Source organism: Gopherus flavomarginatus, chromosome 3 (assembly GCF_025201925.1).
Source record: "Gopherus flavomarginatus isolate rGopFla2 chromosome 3, rGopFla2.mat.asm, whole genome shotgun sequence".
NCBI classification, from domain to species: Eukaryota; Metazoa; Chordata; order Testudines; family Testudinidae; genus Gopherus; species Gopherus flavomarginatus.
The window spans coordinates 42,170,538-42,191,599 of NC_066619.1; the positions used below are offsets into that span (position 1 = coordinate 42,170,538).

The window sequence follows — 21,062 nt, forward strand, 5'->3', positions numbered from 1 at the left end:
AATGTGTGAAAACACAATTAAGGAATGCATGTAATCTTAGCACTGAGCCATAGTGATGCCATGTGGTCCCAGGTTACATTAACCTATTTTTAAAGACCCACTAGATATTTTCATTTTTTCCCATATGGCATCACCACTTGGTTAATGTTATTGGGTGAGTGGTATTCGATGGATAAGTAGTACACTTTCCACTCTTTCTGCCTTGCTATGTATTCTAGGACTGACTGTTAAAAATCTCAGATATCTTATTGCAAGAGGTAGGCAGTTACAAAATTGTACCACTAGTCTCTCAGGCTACCAGAACAATCATCAGTTTTGCTAATGCTTTCATTGGTATCTTAAATACACAAGAAACCTGGATGGTGCCTTGAATATATAGAGTCTCTGTATGTATTAGAAGATCCCACTAGTACATATATATCAAGACAGACTGAAACATTTATGGAGCAAAATGTGTACATTGTTAATTCATCCATGATATTGCTAAGTATGAATTGCAGGAATGAGGTGGTGTAGCAGTCCAGGACATTGTTTTTATAAAGTGCTTGTTTATTTTGTAGTGTTATTCAGAATTTATTTTATATATAAGTTTGTCTAACTGTTTTAAAATCGATAAATTGGTAAAGATATTATATTTTTAAAACCATTAATGTTTTGGTGATGTATTGCAAAGTCAATGGCAAAACTCTCATGGAATTTACTAGGGTCGGGACTTTCACCCATAGTCTCTGCCACAAAGAGTTTGAAAGCAAACATTACCAAACATAATAGGAAAAATATATAGCAAATGCATTAAAAAGTAAAATGGTCCAAGGCCAGTGCACCATGGTGGTCATATAGGATCATAAAGAGTAGAAATATCTTGCTGAAACTGCAATGTAAGTGCCATGGTTTTCATTGAACCAACAGTTGCCACATGGTGGTAGCTGCAGTATCTCAGTTCTCCAACACACACAGAGCGAAAAAAGAGTGTGATTATATCAATGGTAACTGCTGTAAATGTTGCCTTTTTAATTATGACTGTTGTAATGATATTTGTATTTGCACAGTGGTCTCCAAATTAGAACTTGCTGACTAATGAAAAAATGTTTGTAGATAAATCATTCAATGATTGATTGGGCAAAAAATCATTAAATACATAATTCATGAATATTAGTTATTCAGCTCTACTCTTTTCAGGGATAAAATACATTAAGAAGCCAAACTCACCTTCCGTGTTGGAAATGGGAGTACTGTCACATTTGCTTTCACACTGTTGCATTGATGGCGGTCGAACAGTTTCTAGACACTCACTGGATGCTTGTCCAGTATATGAGAGACACTGCACTGTTCGCATCTGTTGTCCCAGACCACATTGTGCAGAACACTAAGGACAAGAGAGAAATCAGGATAACAAGTCTGGTCAAATTTTAAAATATAAACAAGACAGCAGAAGAGTGAACAGGGATGGCATAGACATAAAATGGAAAAAATAAAACCACTGAGGACATGTGTTCCAGAATAGATTATTCTATGGACATATAGTGGTTAGAAAAAACATTGGGCAAGGATAGCATATACAGCATTTCTCAGCACCTCCTTTGGCTAATACAGCAAAGGGCACTCATAAACAGTTTAGGATTTTGCATTTCTAACAGTATATTCAAGCATCTGGCTTACAAAGGAGATGAAGAACAATGCAATACTAGTTCCCTGAATCAACCCAGAGCTGAGTCTGAGAATTCTACCTTACCCTACCTTAGGTTTTATCTATAATAACACTAATGGCTTGTCCATACAAACACTTCACAGCAAGCTGTGGTGTAAAGCTACCATGAACTACCATTTCAAAGCGGGGTGGATTAAAGCAGTCTAGGGAATATTTAGTGTGCAGCAGGCAAATAAGAAGCTTGCTGCAAATTAAGAGTTCATATAAACAAGCCCTAAGACATCATCTCTGAATGTAGTTCCTATTTTACCTCAGATCACAGAAAAAAATACAAAGGGAAAAAGAATTTGAATCTCCCTGCTAGTTTCCTTGGGAGACCTCTGTCATTGGGGATAGAAATCTTGAGGTATTTATCAATATTTCAAAACAATGTGCTAAACCATTTCAGAGAAACTAAGAGACAACAGCATTTTCCAGTCCCTGCATAAAACCAATAGCCTTTATGTTGCCCGCTTCTGTGAAGCATAGTGAAGAAATAAAAATAAAATGGGCAAAATAATATATCGTAGATAAAAAAGAGGGTGATCTATCTCACCCTCTTTTTAAAGGGCAGAAATAGGCACAAATGTGGTGAGGCCATACAGTGGAAGCATGATTGAAGTCACGGCTGGCCCTGAGGGTGGGCGGGCCCACCAAAGAGAGCGTCATGTGCAGGATTTGTCTGATTCCTACCTGACCTGCCAAGAGCCAGGTGGGCTGGCAGACACGGCAGGCAGGCGGAGCATCAGCATATGGAGCTGGGGTGAGGGATCCGAGCTGCAAGGGGGCATTTGGATGAAAAGCCAAGCCAGGTGACTCCTCTGGAGCAGGGGTGCCCCCCTCCCCTCGTGCCACTGCCGTGTAAAGCCGCCACTGTTCCTGTTCCCTCCCACTTCAGACTGGGAGCGTCCTCCTGTCTGCTGTACGTGTGTGTGTGTGTGTGTGTGTGTGTGTGTGTGGGAGCTGATGTCGGGGAGTCCCTCTCCCACTGTGTACCCAATCTCCACTGACCTGGGATGATGGGACAGGGGAAATCTGTGTGTGCTGCTGTCTCTCTGGGTCCAGAGCTGCTGGCAGCTGCTGGTGTCTGAACAAGCCTTCAGGCACCTGACCCTGAGTGTTTTCTTAAAAAGACAGCACACTCATACACTCAGGCTATGGCTACACTACGAGGCTTTTAGCAACATGGCTGTGCCACTACAGCCCTGCTGCTAATCCGCACAGTGTAGCTGCTGTTTGTCAGCAGGAGAGAGCTCTCCTGCTGACAAAATACTTCCACCCCCAGAAGCAGCAGCAGCTTTGTTGGCAGGAGAGTGCTCTCGCCAACAAAGCACTGTTCACACCAGCACTTTTCATCAGTAAAACTTTTGTAGTTCGTGTGTGTGTGTGTGTGTGTGTGTTAATACCCCTAAATAACAAAAGTTTTGCCAACGAAGTGCCAGTATAGACAAACCCTCTGGCAAACACACACACAAACACACATACACAGAGTCACACACTTTCCTCAACACACATCCAAACACACTTTCTCTCTCTCACACACACACAGTCTCCCTCACACAGTCCCCCCAACACATACACCAGGGCTCCCTTTCCCCACCTGTGCCGTGAGGCGAGCATTAGGAGCTGCTGCTGCTCTCCTGCCCTCTCTTTATGCAGCCCAGGTTGGGACAGTGACCTGGACGCAGGGAGCCCTGACCTCGCTCCTTGCTCCCCGCCACCTCACAGCCCCCTAAGGGTGCGTGGGGCAAAGGAGCACCAGTCCACTGGGGGGAGTGAGCAGCAATGCCAGCTTCTCTGTCACTGCATCCAGGTCAGTTTTACCATGTGGGTGCAGGAGGAGGATGCAGAGGTTAGGGGCACAGGAGGGGGACAGGGGTTGGGGTGAAGAGGGCACAGTGCAGGGGTTAGGGGCATAGGGGTTGGTGCACAGGAAGGGGCAGGCTTTGGCATGAAGAGGGCACAGTGCAGAGGTTAGGGGCACATGAGGGAGGTGCAGTGGTTAAGAATGAAGGGAGTGCAGGGATTGGGGCACAAGAGGGGAGTGCAGGAGTTGGGGTGAAGAGGGTGCAGTGCAGGCATTAGGAGCACATGAAGGAGGTTCAGGAGTTGGAGTGAAGGAGGTGCAGGGATTAGGGGAACAGGAGGGGAGTGCAGGGATTAGAGGCAAAGGGGGCATAGTGCAGGGGCTAGAGGTAAAGGGAGGGTGGGGAGCCCGTGGGGGTGAGGAGCTATAGGGGACGCACCACGCCAGGGGGACCAAAATGCAAGTTTGCCCACGGTGCTATTTTCCATAAGGCCAGCCCCGACTGAAGTAGCCATGCTGCCAGAGGGAAAGAGGACTCATACTCCATGCATGCATACAGCTGGAGTTCCCTTTTCTCACTGTTTCCCCAGACGTACAGAAGCTTTAGCCTTGCTCATTTCACAGCCTACCAATACCCTTCCCATGTAAGGAGGAATAGCTGGAGACTGCAAAGTGAACACAATAAAGAGTTCCCAGAGTCCTCTGTTCCCATTCTTTAGGTCTTTTCAGTAAATAAAATGCACATTTTATTTTCAAGCTTCCACTAGGGCATAATTAATAGAAAGTGCAGAGCAATTAATAAAAACAAATAAATAGCAGCTGATGGTGTCCCTTCAAGGATTTAATGATGGACAGAAACCTTCGAGTTTATGTCTCCTATGTGATGTTATTCTAACAGTATTTGTTGTTTTAGACTATTCTTTTAAACAGTAATATGGGACACCACTGGAACTACTGATCAGGGCAGAAATATTCATCTCAGCAAGAAGGACCCCCACCCGCATATATCCCAACAAGAGGTTTCTTCCAAATAAGCACAGAGTAGCATACTGGCTCTGCACTATTTCCCACAGAAGCCTCGGAACAAGAGGTGTATCATTTGCATGAATAACTGTTGTAATAACTGAGCTGATTCCATGCATTTTAGGGTGGGGGGAGGTGTAACCAATAGTTCTTTTCATATGGAAATACTTTGGCCATTCCAAAACATGTTTTGCTGCTCTATAACTAAACAGTGGCTTAACTGATTTACATCAATTTAAGAGACATATGCATCTGCACTGATAGCATGCATGTTGGCATTAGATAGATCCTTAATCTATTACTTAGGGCCCAATATGGCCAACTGTTGTTCTCTGAGTACTCCAACTGAATTCAGTGGATCAACTCACATGAAGAATAAACTACTGATGGAACTACAGTTTCAAGGACCAAGCTCTTACTTAATAACAAGCCATAAATCATACTTTAGATTGCTAAATCTTGATCAAAGAGAGAGCATGTAGCTCTATTTATAGCATAACCAAGGTATATTCATTGACTGAACTGTCAGTGCCATTCTGCCTATGCTATAACAACTCAAACCACAGTCCTATACTATAGGCAAGCATGCTCTGTATATAAGATTTAAAATGTTTTTCAAAATCCATAGAAATCAATTAATGCTGGATTTGTACACCTATTGTCAATGTAAGTCAACCTAGTAATTTTGGTGTAATGATACTACTTCCATTGTGCCTTTAAATTAAGGAATTCAATGTACTTTTAAAATATTTATTAAATTATGCCTTGCAACATTGCTGTGCACCACAAAACACTCTCTAGCCTTTTTACATGTGAGTAAACTGAAGCACAGAGGAAAAGAGATAATGCACACCTTCCCATAGTCAACTAATGGAAAATTCAGATTTAAACTCAGAAGTTCTAATTCCCTATTTCATGCTCTAGTCACTACACAACACTCATTGTAATGTTCACTGAATTTCAAATTTCTAACTGCTTTAACATTCAGCAGCTCTGGTTAATTGGGATAAAAAATTATTAGTAAAGTTTTACTGTTAAATTAGTTCACTGTGGCCAGTATCTTTTTTGTTTCTAGTCTGTTTCACATTCTGGCTTACAAGCACGAACACATGCAGGTATTCTGAAGGTCACAAAATGACAGGATAATATTTTAAAATGTTTTAAATAGAGCAAGAAAAAAATCAGAAAAACCTTTCTATTCATATTAGTTTTAATAGCTCACTTCAAATATGGGTTCTTACATCTATATGTATATTTCTCCAGGGATTATGTTAATAAATATTTTTCATGTATCACACTGGTGGGAATTGGCATGCAGAATCCTGAACTGTGAGCTTGTGGATACCACTAGCAGATGGTGCCTTTTTAGGAATCTGTCAAAATATTGCCATGAATTTTCTCTGGCATGAACCTTACTGCTTCTGTTTGGAAACTATACATGGGGCTGGTCTACACTACAGGGGGAAATCGATCTTAGATACGCAACTTCAGCTACATGAATAACGTAGCTGAAGTCAAATATCTAAGATCGGATTACTCACCCGTCCTCACCGCGCGGGATCAATGTCCGCGGCTCCGCATGTCGATTCCGCAACTCCGTTGGGGTTGGTGGAGTTCCGGAATCGATATATCGCATCTAGATGAGACACGATATATCGATCCCCGAGCAATCGATTTTAACCCGCCGATACGGTGGGTAGTCTAGACGTAGCCATGATATCCTTGACCCATAGAAGAGATATAGCACAGGCAGAAGCTGCACAAGTTTCACCACACTGCCACCTCCACCAAACATGGCTGAAACCTCATAGAATATCAAGGTTAGAAGGGACCTCAGGAGGTCATGTATTCCAACCCCCTGCTCAAAGCAGGATCAATCCCCAGACAGATTTTTACCCCAGTTCCCTAAATGGCCCCCTCGAGGATTGAACTCACAACCTGAGGTTTAGCAAGCCAATGCTCAAACCACTGAGCTATTCCTCCCCACTGGAAGAACCATCTCTAGTAATGAAAGAGTAACATTAACAATAAATAATACTTTGCATGTCAATAGGACTTTTTAATCAAAATTTTCCAATTACTTCATAACAGTAGGTACATATTTTTAACATGGGGAAACTGAAGCAATGATAATTTAAATGACATGTTCAAGGTCTCACAAGAAGGCAGTGACAGAAGTGGGACTGGAACAAAGGTTTTCTGGCTAGTAGACCATGTTGCCTCTCCTAAAAGCACTAGTTCAATCTCTACTCCCAGTCAAGTTTTTTTACTTCTTCTGTAGGAATGTAAACAGGTGTGAAAATCAGTGCTAATTACAGAGTTGGGATTATATTTCCCCATCAACCTTGTCCACTAGGAATTGGGCTGAGACTAGTTACTCATTTTATATAAATCAGGGTAGGTAACCTATGGCACATGTGCCGAAGGCGGCGCACAAGCTGATTTTCAGTGACAGTAACCCTGCCCGGGTCCTGTCAACTGGTCCGGGGCGCTCTGCATTTTAATTGAATTTTAAATGAAGCTTCTTAAACATTTTAAAAACCTTATTTACTTTGCACACAACAATAGTTTAGTTATATAGTTATAGACTTATAGAAAGAGACCTTCTAAAAACATTAAAATGTATTATTGGCATGTGGAACCTTAAATTAAAGTGAATAAATGAAGACTCAGCACACCACTTCTGAAAGGTTGCTGACCCTGATATAAACCAACAGACAGATATCAGAAGGTAACTAGATGTGGGTACTATCACCCTGTGTAACATTCCAATCTGAGACAAAAGAGGATGTCACCTGAGGCATCCCTCGCTCATTTCTAAGAACAAAATCTCATCATTTTTAAAAACTGCTGATGGATATTAATAGTAAGAAAAGGTAGCAGATAGTTATACGGTCTGTTATTTTACCTGTCCCCAGTCTCCAGTAACCCAGCGAGGAGGGGGGCATCGGCCTAAGCTACAGCGGATGCGGACTGGAGGCTTGCTTTCCTCTTGGCATTGTGCAGCTGGAAATGTTTTTGAAAGGTCACTGCTTTTGCAAAGAACAATCCGATGTTTGAATCCTGGACCACATTTTGGAGTGCACTGTAAAAATATGCAAACAAATTTATAGTTACAATTTGAAAAGACAATAAGCATTTCAGAAATATTCTTAAGAAAGTGTATATTCAGGTACACTTATACCAAACTCTGATCACAATTTCCACAAGATCCAAGATGTCCCCTGTCTATCCATAGTAGGGATAAGACCCTCATAAAGTATAAATGAGATTTGCACTTAGATGCTACAGTGACAGACACTGAAAATCCTCACAGATACAGAAGTCTTTATAAATGAGATGGTTGGTGATTGATTCTCTTCATCACCATTTTCTAACAGAGTTTCCTTCCTATCATCTACCTTATTGTACTGCAACACATTCCTAATTTTCAGTGTGTGAGTGAAGTATACCAAGTACATCAGTACTCAGAAAATAAATCTGAGTGCATTTCAGAGATTAATGTGGAATCCACTAGCACACAACTCTCAGCAGAACCAGTGAAAGCTTCTCTCTACATCCCATATAGATTAATAAAATACAGAGGATGGAGGGTGACATACTAGAACACAGCACAAGAACATTTTCAACTTATATAAAGGTGAGTGCATTAGTGGGGTGTGTAGAAATGAGATTCTTGGACTAGGTAGGAACTTTCCTCCCTTTCTTCAAGATGTTACTCTCTCTTCCCCCAGATACTGCCCCTTCTTTTTCCTTTGGTGTTTAGCTGTTTCGGTGGCTCTGATAGCAAGGAGGTAATGAAGCAGGAACTTGAATGGAGGCAGGTCTGAAGTCCTCGTGCTCATTTCTCTTCCTTGTCATTATTCTATCTCCCCTTGCTCCTCCCTTGTTTTGCTACTCTCCATTACCCGTTACCAACCCTAGCAGAGAGGCAAACTGGGAAGAAGATAGGGAAACAGGTACCAAGGGGAAAGAAACAAAAGAAAACAGAATAACTTCAAAATTCCAAACAGTGAAGTTCCTGGTACCTATTTGCCTCCATCATTCAAGTAGGAGATTTTGACAGAGAAGCAGTTTCAGAATTGCTTCAGAATTGCATAATTGCATGTACATCTCCTTCCTACAAATTAACCAGTAAGATATTTAGATGGGAATCAGTTTCTGATGGTCCACAGGGCCTGTACGTAGAATAACCTAAATCTCTCACAAGATTCAAATTCCCTTTCTGGTATATGCAGCTGCAAAACATAATACCATAGTATGTGGGAACTCTGAGCAAAATTCACCGGTGAAACACCAAAGAAATTCTACATCCAAACAATGCAGCATATGGCAAATGCCTGAGGCAAAAGATGTAAGCCCCTATCTGAGAAATATGCTGTTGTAGCTACTGGGAATAAGAGACAAAAACATCTTTCAGAAAGAAAACTTCCTATGGAGACACAGCCAAAATTCCACTAAATAAGATGAACTACACTCTACCTCCAGCAATGAAAGTGAAGTAAGGACATTATAACTAAGTTGCCTACAATAATACTGAATAATCAAAAACCAAAGGCATCACTAGAATTCAACAAACAGAGTATGGGCTAGTCTACAATGGCAATGATAAAGCGCTGCCGCAGCAGCTCTTTAACATGTCTTGTGTAGTTACAAGCTCTCCCAGCACTCTAAAACAACAATCTCCATGAGGGGAGCAGCTCCCAGCACTGGGAGAGCGGTTCCCAGCGCTGGGGCACTGTCTACACTTGAGCTTTACAGCGCTGAAACTTGCTGCGCTCATAGGAGTGTTTTTTCACACCCGAGTGAGAAAGTTGCAGCTCTGTAAATTGCCAGTGTAGACAAGCCCTATGTCTCCAAAGCAAATGAAAAATAAAATGCCCACACAAACAAAAAACAGGGAATAAAGTTTCCCATTACTGTATGCTTTCAGAATTTTTGACTCAGTTAACAAATGGAGGCAACCATGACTAATGGTAATATGAATGCAAAGGAAGAAATGCTTGTCTAAAAAGCCTGATAAAGATCCTCCCAAGAAATCCTAGAGCATTTTTGTTGTTTTGATTTTATTACCTTGAGATACTTTGAATAAATATAAAAAACAATCATTATTTACTGCAAGGACAGTAATGCAGCCAAAACTCAACCATTTCAAGGCATTTGGAAATTGGCATGGCAAACTGTCATCCTGTCACTAAAGAATGACTAATTAACCTATGCTGCTACAAGCTACTTCTTAGTTTTAGCACACCATTCCCTACCATGTGTAAACATTTTTACATTATTCCATTGGCCTATACATATATATTGTTTCATTATCTCCTTCTACCTTTACACATTGTATTTTGTAGAATATTTCTGGCTTTCCATTATCACTGCTTATATGGCTGATTTTTAGAAGGGGAAAAAAGCTTTAGGATAACAATTAATTTCTCAACCTAGTCAAATTGCACAGATACTTTAACTCCACTAACCCAAAAGAAGCCTGAATCTATTGTTCCTTTTCTCTAAACAAGCTATTTCCGATTATCAGTTTTCATCAGAGATAAAGAGGTACAACTCCTTGCTTATCTGATGCTCAACAAACATGTTAGCATATGAATGAGTGCTGGAATTGCTTAGTTTGTGTTCAGAGAGAGTCAGGATTGCAGCAAGTGTGTTAGTTGTTTGGGTACAACAAAAGCTGAAGAAGAGACTTTACATTCCAAAAGATGACAAACTTTGACTTAAATGGAAGCAGGAGTGGACATTGCTGCTGCTTTCTATTACAAATATTACGGGATACATCATTTTCATGCTACCCTTAGAAAATAATAAAAAGTATTATATGCTACATGAAATAAGTATGTGATTGTAATATACAATAATTATTTTTCCTGGAAATACTGGGTAGAAAAATAAGCACTTTCTCATCATATTAAAAAAGTTCTTACCAGCTGAGACACACCTCCAAGCTACTCTAAGCAGAAATGTATAAATAGAAATATGTTCTTATTTGCTCAGAATCTTGTCAGAGCACCCACCAAGATTCTGATTTAACAGTGCTCTAAATCTATTTTGGGTGAGGAAATTTCTGTTCCAAGATATCCTACACAGACTGTACAGAAGTTTATATATGGGAGCCATAAAACTCCTGTAGCTGCTGTCAGAGTTGGAACATCAGCAGTCCCAGGGGAGATGGTTTGGTAAGCAGAATGCAGGTGAAGAAGTCAAGGATGCCTAATAAATGCAATGTGCTACAAGGCTCGACAGTTTATCATGGGGATATTATTATTATTAATTTGTATTGTGATATACACACAATAGAAAGATGATGTCTGGTCCCAAAGGGCTTACAATCTAATCAACACCACATAAGTGGACTACAAAAGGTTTTTGTGTCTCTATCACCTCACTTACTCCCTCCTCCAGTCACCCTTCCTCCTTTTCCCCTCCATTCATCTCTTTCTTCCTACTCATCCCGTTTCTTCTCCAAACTATTCCCCCATGCCTTGGATTAACTTTTAATGGGGTGGGATGCTCTGTGCCTTCTTCTCTCTCAGGAAGTGGGTGACCAAGTAGGGATTGCTTCCAAGCCCTCCCTCCCACCCTTCCGGCTTTGCCACTCCACTTCTAACACCAGCTTGAATTGCAGGGAATAGGCAAGTAGAGAAGAGAGGGAACATAGTACATAAGGGATGACACTGACAGTCCGCCTCCTGGCATGTTTTAAAAACTCACTCAGAATCTAGGGGGGATGTTAAGGCCCTGCTCTATACATAGAGATGTTGCTACAGGGAATTGCTTTCTGACAGATATTAAGGATATACACCAGACACCTTCTTAGGAAAAGTATTCCAGGAAAAAGGGTCATTCTTTTAAGACTGTATAAATCCAGAGACAGGTCAGGATCTGAGCTCTGTGGCTGGCCCATCTTTGTATTGCCCAAATGAATGACAGAAACTTGTGACAAAAAATAGAACCTTGGGAGTCCAAGCAATCGCATCAGCATAAAGGGCTAATGATGATCAGAAGCTTTAAAAAAAAACAACCCTGTAAATTTAAAAAAAAAATTTCTGCTCCTAGTTAAAAAACCAATCACACATTTAATGGAAGATTCCCTATGAAACTGAACAAATGCTTGCCCACTATAGCAAAGATAATAAAATTCTATGTTGGCAAAATGATAAAAAAAATAATTTTTAAGCTAGACAGATTTGGTTGGGTTTTTTCCCCCGCAAGTTAGTGGTGGTTTTCACCAGTGGAGAAAATTGTTGTCAGTGTTCATATCTATAATTATCAGACATTATACATCCCTTCGCATCTCAAAACACACCACAGTTCTTTACAAGCTGAAATACAAATTATAGAGAGGGATAGCATCACTCTGAAATTAGGCCATCAATGGAAGCAGCTCCACAGCATCTCATAGCATCCTGCATCAACAGTTTATGAGTAGCGATGTACATCATCTGTATATGGTGTGGAGCTGATGGCATTGTTCTACACAACTTCAACATGGACCCCAGCATATGCGGTGCGTGTGTGTGACTGCTGTGCTTCTGTGCTCTGCCTATTTACATATGCTGGATCAGTCCTTTGGAGCTGGAGGCAGGAGTGCCATAACTTAAAACAGCCCTGAGGCTGCTCTAATATAAGATGGGGATCCCACCCTGGGTACACAACCATCTTTGCCACCTTGCCCAAGTAGTGCTCTGCAAAGTTTGGATTCAGCTCAGAACTGGGGCAATGGAATCAATTTCTGTTCTCAGTTGTACGGGTGCACATCCTTTGAATTCAAAAGGGTTGAAACAGCATAAATTGAGTTTAGATTTTGGCTCATACACTAACGGACATTGCCATATTAATAAAAGGTATACTAGCCTCTCTTAGGAATACTGGAGATCCAAGTATTAGTTCCACCTTTCACATCACCTTACTAAAGTACTTATTCATGATGTTTGCTGGGTTATTTGAGGAAAAATATGGCATTTCTTGTAGCTTTTAATACCTAAGTGCTCAAAAAATCTCATATCCTTTTTTAAGCCATACACCTGTAAAGAAGCCTCTGGAAACTAAAACTCCCCTTCTCAATTTATGACTTTGCTGAACCAGGAAGCTGCCCCATGCCAACAAACTATTGTGCAGCAGCACTTATTTTAGTCTTTATTGGCTAAACAACATGCCCTATTGGTTACATTATGACAGTAGGGGAAAGTTAAAGAACTTTAATGTAAATTTAAACACATTTAATGTTCTAAATCAGACAGCTACTAATTTCTTATTAATCCTCTGCCTTTAGATGATGATTTCCAGATGACAAGCAGCAATAAAAATGTATTTACATTCAGTGGGAGGAACTCATGACTTGCTCATTTCCAATGAATTAAAAATGCTAATCGGTATGAAATATCCTTACTTCTGACCAGTCCAAGGCAACCCACTGTGGTGGACAAGACTGATTGTTACAGGGTTCTTTTTCAATAGGCCGATGTGTTAAACAGTTAATATTGTCCAGTGTCTCCTCCTCAGATGGTCCAATCTTTCTGATACAGAGAACTGTTCGTGTACGTATTCCTCCATCACAGGTCTTACTGCATTCTGACCATTCTCCTATAAACCACCTGTAGAGAGAAAATCAGGAAATTTAAAAAACCCATTTCACATATAGAATCATAGAAGTGTAGGACTGGAGGGGACCTCAATAGGTCATTTAGTCCAGTCCCCTGTACTCAAGGTAGGACTAAGTAATAACTAGACCATTCCTGACAGGTGTTTGTCTCAAACGGAGAAGATGATTACACAATCATAAAATCCAAACCTTAGTTTAAATTAATAACCCTAAATTATGTTCAATAACATACATGCTCTTCTTAGTAAAATAAAGTATAAGTACAAGACAATGCAAGAGCAGTCATAGGGATGGACATGAGCCATGAGAAGCCAGTGAGCTGCTGCTTGCTTAACAGCGGTCTGCTGGCTGCTGCAACCAGTTGGGCAGCCAGCTGAAGGCTGGCTGTACTGAGGAGGCTGCCTGAGAGATTAGTTTTGCTGCAGGCTTGGATTCCTGGCAATAGCCCCCACTCAAGGGTGCTGTCTAGGGACCTCGGGGCCTGGTGTCTCATAGTAAGCATGGTGGAAGGCACACAGGAGGTCCAGGGCATGGCGATGTTCTGCAGGGTCCCATGAATGTTCATCTGGGCCATGACTGCCCAGTTAATTAGTTACTGTAGTTTTCCTTAGACCTTATGGGAGTCTAGAATCTGCTGAACCACATATTCTTCTTGGCCCTGAACAGTTATAGGCAGAAGAGGGGGAGTAGTACTGTCATAAACAGATGGTTAAGGGTTAATGCCTCTTTCACCTGTAACGGGTTAAAAAGTTCACCAAGCCTAGCTAACACCTGACTAGAGGAACCAATGGGGGGGGGGGGGAAACAAGATGTTTCAAAAGGAAGGAGGGAAGTTTTTCCTTTGTTCAGAGTTTCAGTTTCAGCCGGAGTGAAAAAGATCAAGGAACCAGCCTCTTATCAGAGTAGTAAGTTTTAGAAAGGAATAAATAGGTTTATGTTTATTTCTTTGTAACCTGTCTTATGCAATTAGAGGTAGAATCAAATTGGGTATTTCTTTGTGTAACTAAATTTGTGCGCAGGGGAACATCCTCTGTGTTTTGAATCTGTTGTCTGAGAGAGTAGCTGGTAAGCTAATCTCTCCCAGAGGGTTTTCTTTTACCTTTCTTTTCTTTAATTAAAATCCTTTTTCTTAATACCTGATTGATTTTTCCTTGTTTTTAGATCCAAGGGGATTGGATCTGGACTCACCAGGGATTGGTGGGAGAAAGGAGGGGGATGGTTAATTTCTCCTTGTTTTAAGATCCAAGGGATTGGATCTGGACTCACCAGGGAATTGGTGAAGGAGTCTCTCAAGGCTACCCAGGGAGGGGAAGGTTTTTGGGGGAAAGGGAGTGATCCAGACACTGAAAATTCTGGATGGTGGCAGTGATACCAGATCTAAGCTAGTAATTAAGCTTAGAAGTGTCCATGCAGGTCCCCACATCTGTACCCTAAAATTCAGAGTGGGGAAGGAACCTTGACAAGTACAGAGTGGGAAGGGGAATCATGACTAATGGTTTTAGAAGTGAGACATGAAAGGCGGGGCGAATCTTGAGGAAAACTGATAGCTGTAACTTGTATGTACCCAGGTTGATCTGTTTTGTGCTTTGGAAAGGCCACAGGTACTAATGGTCCAGCTTTGTAGAGGGACAAGTTGATCACAGATTCCAAGTGGACAATCACACATCGTCCTTGACCCCAATGCCAGGCATTGGCTGGCAGGGCTGGTTGGCATACCATTTGTAGGTTGCCATGGTGACGTCTAACTGCCTCTGAAGTTCTTGGTACCCTGCCGGATGTGGGCCATGAGTTCGGTAACAAGGGGCATCATTCTGCAGGTTCTGGGCGGCGTCCACCAGTTCTGCTGCTAGTAGGGTCTGTGCTAGCGTTGAGGACCCCAAGCCCTAGTTTTAAAGGCTCTCAGTCTGTCAGCCTACCAGGACAAGGGTGATCTAGCCTAGTGGTCAGAGCAAGCATCAGGACCCAGGACTAAGGTAAGAGCTGGAGTCAGTAGTCAAAGCCAAAGCCAACGGTCAAACCAGACAGCAGGTACTGGAGCAGGAAGGGGTTCAAGGCAGGGGCAGGACAGAGGCAAGGCTGGGTGCAAGGCTGGAGCAGGAGGAACAAGCAGGAGCAGGCACAATGGTGGGCCTGAGCATTAAGAAGCCAGTGAGCTGCTGCTGCTGCTGAGTTAAGAGCCAGCCTGTCGGCTTCTGCAGCCAATCAGGCGACATGGCCAATCCGGCAGTCTGCTGCAGGCCAGCTGTACTGATGAGGCTGCCTGGAGACTAGCTCTGCTGCAGACTTTGATTCCTGACAGGCTAATTTAGAACCTCACTTCTCTGATTGTTCCTTAATATGGTACATTTATTTCTTTGCTTTTTTTTTTTACAGCAACCTTCTCCTGCCACAAATTTTCCATATGACCCCATAGAAGGGGCATTTTCCATTATGTTTTACTGCCATGGAATCCACAGGTTTTCCTTTGCATTTTGTGTCCTCTGTTTTGTATTTGTTTTCCACAAATTTTGGTGTATTTTTCCTTGTATTTTCATATTTTTGCCTATGCTGCTTGGTGAATTATCTGTGTCTGCTCTACTTACGCTCTGCATTTGGATGTGAGCTTGTTCACTAGCTTTGCATATATATAACTCTTTGTAGAGTTAGTGTAGGCTCGCTGAGAATTTTCATTCAAGATCCTGCATCTTTTATCCCTGTTACTAATTTATCACATATTTGCTCACCTTTTGATATTTGATAATCACCAATCAGCCATTTGTGAAGTTTGGTGATATACTGATCCATTGTTGCTCCAGATTCTCAATCACAGTCACTGAAAGAAGAAATTACTCACCCTCTGCAGTAACAATGGTTCTTCGAGATGTGTGTCCCTATGGGTGCTCCATTGTAGGTATGTTTGAGTTCCTGTGCTGCTGACTGGAGAAAAGATGGTTACTCACCTTTGTAACTGTTGTTCTTCGAGACGTGTTGCTCATATCCATTCCAGTTAGGTGTGCGCGCGCTGCGAGCACGTTCGTCGGAAGATTTTTACCCTAGCAACACTCGGTGGGTCGGCTGGGCGCCCCCTGGAGTGGCGCCACCATGGCGCCGGATATATACCCCTGCCGACCCAACCGTCCCTCAGTTCCTTCTTGCCGGCTACTTCGACAGTGGTGAAGGAAGGTGGGATTGGAATGGATATGAGCCACACATCTCGAAGAACAACAGTTACAAAGGTGAGTAACCGTCTTTTCTTCTTCGAGTGCTTGCTCATATCCATTCCAGTTAGGTGATTCCCAAGCCTTACCTAGGTGGTGGGGTCGGAGTGAGATGTGGCAGAATGCAAAACTGCTGAGCCAAAGGCTGCATCGTCTCTTGACTGTCGAACCAGAGCATAATGTGAAGCAAAGGTGTGGACCGAGGACCAGGTAGCTGCGCGACATATCTCCTGGATAGGTACACAAGCCAGGAAGATGGCAGATGAAGCCTGAGCTCTGGTAGAATGCGCGGTGATGTGGCTTGGGGAAATATGAGCCAAATCATAACAAGTGTGGATGCACGCTGTCACCCAAGATGAGATCCTCTGAGAGGAAACAGGTAGGCCTTTCATTCGGTCTGCTACTGCGACAAACAGTTGGGGCATTTTACGAAATGGTTTTGTCTGCTTAATATAAAATGCGAGGGCTCTACGGACATCCAGGGAGTGCAACTGTTGCTCCCGTTGCGTTGAGTGTGGCTTCGGGAAGAAGACCAGGGGAAAGATGTCCTGGTTAACATGAAAGGCCGAAACCACCTTAGGGAGAAATGCCAGGTGTGGTCGCAACTGCACCTTGTCCTTGTGGAACACAGTGTACGGGAGATCCACCATAAGAGCCCTAAGCTCGGAGACTCATCTGGCCGATGTAATGGCCATGAGGAAAGCTGTCTTCCAAGACAGGTATAGTAGCGAGCAGGTTGCTAACGGCTCGAATGGGGGAGACATAAGTCTGGTTAAAACCAGGTTGAGGTCCCAGGTTGGAGCTGGGCGGCGTACTTGAGGGTATAAGCGCTCCAAGCCCTTGAGGAACCTCGAAACCAAAGGGTGTGAGAACACGGAACAACCACCTTCACCTGGGTGGAAGGTAGAGATGGCTGCCAAGAGTACCCTCAGTGATGATACTGCTAGGCCCTGCTGTTTGAGAGACCAGAGGTAGTCCAAAACAGAGGGGAACGAGACCTCAGTGGGAGTAAGATTAAGTGTTTCACACCAGCAGGAGAAACGCTTCCACTTGGCCAGGTACGTTGACTGGGTGGAAGGCTTCCTGCTACCCAGGAGAACTTGTCGTACTGATTCAGAGCAATGTAACTCTGACTGGTTTAGCCACGCAGCAGCCACACCGTGAGGTGAAGAGCCTGCAGGTCTGGGTGGCGAAGCCTGCCATGGTCCTGAGTTATGAGGTCTGGGTGGAGTGGCAGGGTAATTGGGTTGGCAATCGACAGATCGAGCAATGTGGTGTACCAGTGCTGCCTAGGCCACGCTGGAGTGATCATGATGATGCGCGCTCTGTCCCTGTGGAGTTTCAGCAGGACCTTGTGAACCAGTGGGAATGGTGGGAAGGCATAAAGGAGCTAGCTCTTCCATGGCATCAGGAAAGCGTCTGAGATTGATCCCGGGGAGAGACCTTGGAAGGAGCAGAACATCTGGCATTTCCTGTTCTTGCGAGAAGCGAACAGGTCTATGTGGGGAAATCCCCACTTCTGGAAAACAGAAAGCATAACGTCCGGGCAGATCGACCACTCGTGAGACAGGAAAGACCTGCTGAGTTGATCCACCAGAGTGTTCCGAACGCCTGGGAGAAAGGACACTACCAGATCTATCGAGTGGGCTATGCAAAAGTCCGAGTTGGATAGCCTCCTGACAAAGGGGGGAGGACCGTGTCCCTCCCTGTTTGTTTATGTAGTACATGGCCTATTGTCTGTAAACACTGAGACACAACGGCCTCGCAACTGTTGCTGGAACGCCCAGCATGCCAGGCGGACTGCTCTCAGTTCTCGGACATTTATGTGTAATGCCAGCTCCTGAGAAGACCAAAGGCCTTGAGTACGAAGGTGACCGAGGTGAGCGCCCCAGCCGCGAGATGACGCATCCGTCGTCAGGGACATTGAGGGTTGGGGCGGATGGAACGGCATCCCTGCACACACCAGGGAGGGAGTTAGCCACCATTCTAGGGAGGGGTGCTCAGGGGAATGGTGACTATCGTGTCTATTGGGTCCCTGCCCGAGCAGTATAACGAGTTGAGACAAACTTAGAGAGGATGGAGGCGGAGCCTGGCGTGTTTGGTTACAAACATGCAGGCGGTCATGTGACCCAGGAGACCGAGACAAGTGCGAGCTGAGGTTGTCAGGAAATTCTGTAGACCTCGGATGATTGTTACTATCTCCTGAAACCGCAGCTGTGGTAAGCAGGCTCTGGCTAGATTGGAGTCCAGGATAGCTCCTATGAAGTCTAACCTCCGTGTGGGAACCAGAGTGGATTTTTCTACTCGGCATCGGAGATCGGTACTGGGAGGCATACCGGTACCGGGAACAAGATCGGGACCTGTGACCAGAGCGGTGCCAGGAGGTCGACCGAGATCTCAAAGCTCGACTTTGAGAGCGGCTACGGGAGTCACGGTGCCTGGAGCGGTGCCGGGAGCTGGAACGGTGCCGAGAGTAGCGGACCGGCGAACGGGATACCGATCGGTGCCACGAGTGTGACCGATAGCAAGGAGGAGAAGGGTACTGGGACTGCGAGTGGCGTCGGGAGCGGGAGTGCCGACGGGATCTGGAACGTCTGCGGGACTGTGATCGTGAACGGTGCCACTCTGCTGTGCCAACAGAGGATGGTCTTATCAAGGCAGGCTTGCCGATAGACTGTATTACCCGCACTGGCGGTGCCGGGGGTTGAGGCAGCGTCGACTCTGTCATGGCAATCAGATCCCTTGCCGTTGAGAATGTCTCCGGTGTGGATGGAATAGTAAGATCAACCATGGCTCGCGCCGGGGAGCTGACAGGCACCGGACTCGACGGCCCTCGTGGGACCGGAATCGACGGTGCCGATGTTGTCGGTGCCGGGGCAGGTGTCGGTGCCAGGCGATCCGACTTAGACGAGCTCTCTGGCTGTGGTGCAAGTGGCACGGAAGCAGCAGGAGTCTTAGGCTTTCTCGACCTCGGGGAGAGGGAGCGGTGCCGAGTTGACTTCGGTGCCGGCGACGGCCGGTGCCGAGAGGCCTTGGAAGTATCGGCGCAGTCCGGTGCCGAGGAGGTGCTTCTGCCCGCCGATTGACCAGCGCTCGGTGCCGAAGGCGGAGGGGTAAGAGCCGCCTCCATGAGGAGCTGCTTTAGCTGAAAGTCCCGCTCCTTTTTTGTTCTCGGCTTAAAAGCCTTGCAAATGCGACACTTATCTGTCAGGTGAGATTCCCCGAGGCACTTAAGGCAGGAGTAGTGTGGCTCTCCTGTCGGCATCGGCTTATGACAGGCCGAGCACGGTTTGAAACCCAGTGAACCTGGGTGCGGAGAAGGGGCTAATCCCCGACCCCTCTTAACTATACACTAACTATGAAAAAATAAAAATTAACTATATAACTTTGAACTATATACACAACAAAATAACTAGAGATTTACAAGTAGCTAGGGAGTGGAGGTCAGTAAAACCGCACTCCACTGTTCCAATGACCGACACGGGCGGTAAGAAGGAACTGAAGGGCGGTTGGGTTGGCAGGGGGTATATATCCGGTGCCATGGCGGTGTCACTCCAGGGGGCGCCCAGCCGACCCACCGAGTGTTGCTAGGGTAAAAATCTTCCGACGAACGTGCATGCGGCGCGCGCACACCTAACTGGAATGGATATGAGCAAGCACTCAAAGAAGAACTTCGATAGTACTGTCAGTTGGGTCTGGACATGCACTCTCTCTCCTCGTGCTGCGCCATGAGGCTAGCCAATCCATGTGAGCTAACCATCCCCAGTTCCTTCTCTACCGCAGAGTCACAGTGAGAATGCCGAAGTAGAGGGGAGGAAGGAGGGTCGTGGAGCACCCACAGGGGGACAAATCTCAAAAAAACATTGTTACTGCACAAGGTGAGTAACTTCTTCTTCAAGTATTGTCCCTATAGGTAACTCCCAAGCAGTATTCCTACTGGAGGGCTGGGGTTTTGGAGTCAGGTTAGTCACAGATGATAATACCGTGGAGCCAAAGATGGCATCAGAGGCAGAGTCCCTGGTGATCCCTGCAAAGGTGTGGACTGATGCCCACGTCGCCACTCTGCAGATCTCTGAGATGGGGACATCCTTGAAGAAGACAACAGATGAGGAGATTGATCTCATGGAATACATACTGATCAAGTCTGGAGGGGTCATATTACAATTTGGTAGCACTGTCTGCTGCAATTTGAGACCCACTTGGAGAGTCTTTGGGCTGATATCACTGAGCCCTTAGATCTTTCCGCCATAGTGAGAAATAGTCTAAGGGATTTCCCGAAAGCCTTTGTCCTGTTGAGGAAGATTACAAGGGCTCTCCTAACATCTAGGGTATGCAGCATGATCTCTCTATTGCCTCAGTGAGACTTAGGGTAGAAGGCAGGAAGGTGAATAGACTGATTCATGTGAAATGAGGAGGTCACTTTAGGGATGAACCTTGTATGCAGCCTAAGTGTAACCTTGACAGGAAAGAATACTGTGTATGGTGGATGCGCCAGCAGAGCTGCTATTTCCCCCATTTTTATAGCCAAAATAATTGCAATCATAAAGACTGTTTTCATCTATAGGCAGGCTAGCGAACAGGTGGCATAGGTTCAAAGGGGGGGTATAGTCACCTCTTTCAACACGAGGTTTAGGTCCTGTGAAGGGGTAGAAAGTTGAGGTTGAGGGAAGAGGTTTGTTATTTCCTTAAGGAACCCTGTAGTGGTTGGGTGCGATAGTACTGAGTATCCTTCTACGG

General features: G+C 44.4%; 1 protein-coding gene across 1 annotated transcript in view; it reads right to left on the reverse strand.

The window, feature by feature from the left end:
* Nucleotides 1-21,062, reverse strand: part of ADAMTS6 (ADAM metallopeptidase with thrombospondin type 1 motif 6) — a 324,965-nt gene that overhangs the window by 13,347 nt on the left and 290,556 nt on the right. The window contains exons 22-24 of the mRNA XM_050947192.1: nucleotides 12,916-13,120; nucleotides 7,426-7,602; nucleotides 1,210-1,366 (exon numbers count right to left, since the gene is read on the reverse strand). Of these exons, the coding sequence (XP_050803149.1) occupies nucleotides 1,210-1,366; nucleotides 7,426-7,602; nucleotides 12,916-13,120 (539 nt within the window). The remainder of the gene's footprint in view (nucleotides 1-1,209; nucleotides 1,367-7,425; nucleotides 7,603-12,915; nucleotides 13,121-21,062) is intronic.